The 5,918-nt window shown below is 51.6% G+C and overlaps 1 protein-coding gene across 1 annotated transcript in view; it reads left to right on the forward strand.

Annotated features, from left to right (window-relative positions):
- PPFIA3 (PPFI scaffold protein A3) overlaps window positions 1-5,918 on the forward strand; it is a 27,028-nt gene that overhangs the window by 12,360 nt on the left and 8,750 nt on the right. The window contains exons 10-16 of the mRNA XM_019658157.1: window positions 2,320-2,403; window positions 2,556-2,687; window positions 3,143-3,205; window positions 3,335-3,414; window positions 3,701-3,845; window positions 4,405-4,592; window positions 5,682-5,910. Of these exons, the coding sequence (XP_019513702.1) occupies window positions 2,320-2,403; window positions 2,556-2,687; window positions 3,143-3,205; window positions 3,335-3,414; window positions 3,701-3,845; window positions 4,405-4,592; window positions 5,682-5,910 (921 nt within the window). The remainder of the gene's footprint in view (window positions 1-2,319; window positions 2,404-2,555; window positions 2,688-3,142; window positions 3,206-3,334; window positions 3,415-3,700; window positions 3,846-4,404; window positions 4,593-5,681; window positions 5,911-5,918) is intronic.

Genomic DNA, 5,918 nt, shown 5'->3' on the forward strand with positions numbered 1-5,918 from the left:
TCTCCTCAGCTTAGGGATGGGTATGAAGTTAGAAATGGCTCCCCAACAAACAACAACAATAACCTCTTACATCAGTCGTTTTCAAAACCCACCTTGCCTTTCCCTAAAAGTTCTCATTCAAAGGGAAAACTGGGTTCTTGAACCCTAACTTGTACTTTAGTTATATCTGGTTTACTTTTACCTATTTTATGCATTAAGTTTCTGCATAGGACTTTTTTAAAAAATGTTTCTGTGACTAAACATACATTTGAGAACTATCATTAGATCCTCAGAATTGACCTTTGAGGAAGGCATAAGAGATATTAGTTCTATTTTATTGCCTTAAACCCAAGCTATCCTGCTTCCAGAACCTGTAACCTATTAGCTCTCCTTGAGGCTGTGCAAATCCCACTTCTGACACTATAAGCCTTTAAGGTACTATAAATATGGCTTGTCAAGTTCTAGCGGGACTGCACTTGGGCTTTGTTTCTACAGCTCACCCCCACTTGATCAGGCTATCTTCAGAAATGGTGCCCCAAACCAGGGGTATCTTGGATACCCCCTGGTAGACATCCCAACTAATGAGGAGCCCCCAACATGACTCCTCAAACTCAATCCAGTTTCTCTGCCTCTCTGTCCCTAGAATCATGTCCCCAAGGAGGAATCTGGCGCTCCAAGAGGGGAGGGGCCAGCCATCCCAGGAGACACCCCACCTCCCACTCCCCGCTCTGCCCGACTTGAGAGAATGACCCAGGCCTTGGCACTACAGGCAGGATCCCTGGAAGATGGGGGCCCTTCAAGGGGAAGGTCAGAAGAAACAAAGGATGGGATAGGGATGGGTTTGCTTGGGAGGATCAGATGGGCATGGACAAGGACTTGGGATGAGAGGGGATATCCAAGATGGGGTCTGTTCTCACTCTGTCTTGCTCACCCAGTGAGGGTACCCCAGATTCCCTGCACAAAGCCCCCAAGAAGAAGAGCATCAAATCATCCATAGGCCGTCTCTTTGGGAAGAAGGAGAAGGGGCGAATGGGACCACCAGGCNATATATATATATATATATATATATATATATATATATATATATCCCCCAGTCAGTACTCACAATTTCCCAATACAACAAAGACTGTGTCCCCAAATACCAAAATTCTCAACCCAGTACATCAAGAATCCTCCAGTACACCATGGATTTCATGACTTCACACAGCCAGGACCAAAAAAGTCCCAGTATCCCAAGAATCTCAACACAGCACAAGCTCCTCATCCCAAAACAAGAAGAATCTTACCCTAGCACATCAAGAACTGCAACTCTACATACCAAGAATTTCTACCTAATATAACAGGAATCCTCAGTTTATAAGAATCCCCCATCACATGAATTCCACCCTGATTCCCCAGCAATGGCCCTATTTAGCAATTCTCTAATAATACTCTCCATGGGCACCAGCAAATATGCCAACATGACCATTACCTTCCATTCAAACTTGTTCTGACTTGAGGCATCATCTCTCACATACTGAATGACTCCAAGATCTTTCCAGATCCTAGGTTGACCTCAGAATCCCTGATCTCAACTTGATCTTATTACAACCTTGCTTTTTGCCATCCTCTTTGGAACTTGACCTCTTGCCCATAGTAATCCCTTTATAATTTTCCAGAACTACTTGGTTATCATCAGGGTCACCCTGATGCCAACCCTGATCGTCCTCCCTAATCCCTCATGACCTCTTGAGCCTATCATGACTCCTTGATTCCCCTTGAACTTGTGAGGCCATCATGAATCCACCAAGGCCCTCTAACCTCACTATGCCTTCCCCAGAATTCTTTTTTGCCTCACCAAGCTTTCTGGCCCATTGGGATCCCCAGACTCCTGCTCTCATTGTCGGCATCAGTCATCTCACCCAATCTCTCCCTTTCCCTCCTCAGGCTAATCCAAGAGGAGAAGGAGACAACAGAACAAAGGGCAGAAGAGCTGGAGAGCCGGGTGTCTGGCTCCGGCCTGGACTCACTGGGCCGCTACCGCAGTAGCTGCTCACTACCCCCATCCCTCACCACCTCTACCCTAGCCAGCCCATCCCCTCCCAGCTCCGGCCACTCAACACCCCGCCTGGCACCCCCTAGCCCTGCCCGTGAGGGCACCGACAAAGCTGTGAGTGTTCTGAAGTCTCCTCAGCTTAGGGATGGGTATGAAGTCTGAGTCACGAGTGCAGGGTCTGGAGTCCTGCGGGGGAGGAGCCTGGAACTCTGGGGTCAGGCCTGGTACCCTGTCTTGGAGGAGGGACTGGAGCCTGACTGGGTCCTAGTGGGGCAATATCATATGTCGTGGGTTCCATTCCTTAGGCTGAGGAACGTCATGGGAATTTTGAGGAGCGGCTTCGGCAGTTGGAGGCCCAGTTGGAGGAGAAGAACCAGGAGCTGCAGCGGGTAAGGGGAATGAAGACTGCAATGAGGGCGGGGTTTTGAGGCTGCGGGAGGAACTTAGATGAGTGGGTGGGCTGGGGGCGGGAGCTTAGGGCAGGGGCGGTGCTCTGGGCCAGGTGAGCTTCAGCACTCTTGACCCCCTTTCCTTTGGGCAGGCCCGGCAGCGGGAAAAGATGAACGATGACCACAATAAGAGGCTGTCCGAGACAGTGGATAAACTACTGAGCGAGTCCAATGAACGGTTACAGCTTCATCTCAAGGAGCGAATGGGGGCGCTAGAGGAGAAGGTGCGCCCCAACCCAGGACTCCGATAACCAGGCATCTTGAACTGCCTCTTGCCCAAATCCCGGGGCCCCAGATCTTTTCCCTAGATCCATTATCTGAGCTTTCCCTAACCTGGCTCTCCCGAATTCAACAGATTTCTCTGCTCTATTCCAGGGACCACTCTTTCACCTAATCTAAACACCTCAAGAACTGAATTCTGGGGCACCCATATCCTGAGCTCTTGGCTTTTCCCCAAGCCTCTAACCCTATGGACCCTCGAACTGAATCCTCTGATTACACAGGATGAGGAATTCTGGGGCTCCCAGGGACTCCCCTTCCCCACTGCATCTTTGGCCCTACAACCCTCATGCCCTCCAGCTCACCGTGCAAGCCCTCCTCATTCCCCCTGGGGTCTCTCAGGCCCCCAGAGTAGTCCCTTTCAGGCTTCACCCCCTCACGGCACCCCTGTTCCCTACAGAATTCACTGAGTGAGGAAATTGCCAACATGAAGAAGCTTCAGGACGAGCTGCTCCTCAACAAAGTAGGGAGGGGCCTTGAGGGGAGGACCAAGGAAACGGAGCCGGCATTGCTGGGGTTGTAATCAGCCCGGCTAGGAGGGGCTGTTCCTTTGGGCACATTCTGACCTGACACCTCCAATACCCTCCCACAGGAGCAGCTCTTGGCAGAGATGGAGCGAATGCAGATGGAGATCGACCAGCTGCGGGGGAGGCCACCATCCTCCTACTCCAGGTGACAATAACTTTCCTGCCCCACTTTTGCTTATGGACCTTCTTGGCCAAGCTCATCCTTTCTGATCCCCTGGTCTCCCTCACTCCCATTCTACCTTCCTGAGACTTCCACTGATTCCTCTTATTTTTCATCCCAACTTCATGACCCGACCCCAGACCCTTTTTCCTGACCTTTGACTTCAGACCCCTCTCCTAGTCCCCTGACCCCAGGCCCTTCCCTGTGACCCTTTACCTCTGTTTCCTTTTCCTGACCCCTTGGTCTCTGACTGCCCTCTCCATGCCCACAGGTCTCTCCCTGGCAGTGCCCTGGAGCTCCGTTACTCCCAGGCACCTACATTACCTTCTGGTGCCCACCTGGATCCCTACGGGGCTGGCAGTGGCCGGGCAGGCAAGAGGAGCCGCTGGTCAGGGGTCAAGGATGAGCCCTCCAAGGTCAGCAGCCACCTCTGGGGCCTGGCCTGGGCAGGGGTTGGGAGGGCAACAGTGGGAAATAGGATCTAATACGCAGGGCTCTGGAAGGGGACTGGGTTGAGAAGCAGGGTCTCCTGGAACCATGCTATCTTCTCTCCTTCTCCCACAACTCCATCATCCCCACCGCCTGGATGTCTCCTCATGTGAAAATCCTGTGGCCTGGTGAGAACCTTAGAGGAATGATAGGGTGGGGAGAGGGATGGGGTCTCGGGAACAGCGGGCAGGGTGTGGAATCCTAGAATAGATGAAGTGAAGACAGGAAGTGGACTGGGTCAAAGGAAACAGTGAAATCAGGGGGAGGGGGTGGAGTCATGGGTGAGGGTGTGGTCAAGAAAAAACCTGTCAAGAAAGAAAACTGGGCTGGAAGAAAGTGGGGGCTGGATCACATGCTTAGGGCAGTCTGTGTCAGAGGACATGGTCAGGGTCAAGGAGGGTGGGCAAGGCCAGGAGAGTTGAAGGAAGACCCAGGGCCTACCTTGGCCCCTGCCCACTGTGTCCCTCTGTCTCCACACAGAGACAGGAATGGGAGCGATCTGCCCCTGCGGGGTCCATGCCACCCCCATTTCCTGGGGAACTGGATGGCTCAGATGAGGAGGAGACGGAGGGGATGTTTGGGGCTGAGCTGCTGTCCCCCAGCGGGCAGGCCGATGTGCAGACACTGGCCATCATGCTTCAGGAGCAGCTGGAAGCCATCAACAAGGAGATCAAGTGAGCGCTGGCCCAGTCCTGCTCTGCTGCCCCGCCTGAGCTGATCCCACAGCCCCTCTGGCTCTGAAACCTGATCTAAAGGCCAGAACCCATCTCCACTCCCACCATCCTCAAGGAATTCTCCCAACCCAACACTCCAGTGGATACTGGATACTCCCTCCAGTATCCAGGAATCCCCCAGGATACACCCAGAAGTCTCTTCTGTGACATATATATATATATATATATATATATATATATATATATATATCCCCCAGTCAGTACTCACAATTTCCCAATACAACAAAGACTGTGTCCCCAAATACCAAAATTCTCAACCCAGTACATCAAGAATCCTCCAGTACACCATGGATTTCATGACTTCACACAGCCAGGACCAAAAAAGTCCCAGTATCCCAAGAATCTCAACACAGCACAAGCTCCTCATCCCAAAACAAGAAGAATCTTATCCTAGCACATCAAGAACTGCAACTCTACATACCAAGAATTTCTACCTAATATAACAGGAATCCTCAGTTTATAAGAATCCCCCATCACATGAATTCCACCCTGATTCCCCAGCAATGGCCCTATTTAGCAATTCTCTAATAATACTCTCCATGGGCACCAGCAAATATGCCAACATGACCATTACCTTCCATTCAAACTTGTTCTGACTTGAGGCATCATCTCTCACATACTGAATGACTCCAAGATCTTTCCAGATCCTAGGTTGACCTCAGAATCCCTGATCTCAACTTGATCTTATTACAACCTTGCTTTTTGCCATCCTCTTTGGAACTTGACCTCTTGCCCATAGTAATCCCTTTATAATTTTCCAGAACTACTTGGTTATCATCAGGGTCACCCTGATGCCAACCCTGATCGTCCTCCCTAATCCCTCATGACCTCTTGAGCCTATCATGACTCCTTGATTCCCCTTGAACTTGTGAGGCCATCATGAATCCACCAAGGCCCTCTAACCTCACTATGCCTTCCCCAGAATTCTTTTTTGCCTCACCAAGCTTTCTGGCCCATTGGGATCCCCAGACTCCTGCTCTCATTGTCGGCATCAGTCATCTCACCCAATCTCTCCCTTTCCCTCCTCAGGCTAATCCAAGAGGAGAAGGAGACAACAGAACAAAGGGCAGAAGAGCTGGAGAGCCGGGTGTCTGGCTCCGGCCTGGACTCACTGGGCCGCTACCGCAGTAGCTGCTCACTACCCCCATCCCTCACCACCTCTACCCTAGCCAGCCCATCCCCTCCCAGCTCCGGCCACTCAACACCCCGCCTGGCACCCCCTAGCCCTGCCCGTGAGGGCACCGACAAAGCTGTGAGTGTTCTGAA

This window comes from Hipposideros armiger, unplaced genomic scaffold (genome assembly GCF_001890085.2).
Source record: "Hipposideros armiger isolate ML-2016 unplaced genomic scaffold, ASM189008v1 scaffold_283, whole genome shotgun sequence".
Classification (NCBI taxonomy): domain Eukaryota; kingdom Metazoa; phylum Chordata; class Mammalia; order Chiroptera; family Hipposideridae; genus Hipposideros; species Hipposideros armiger.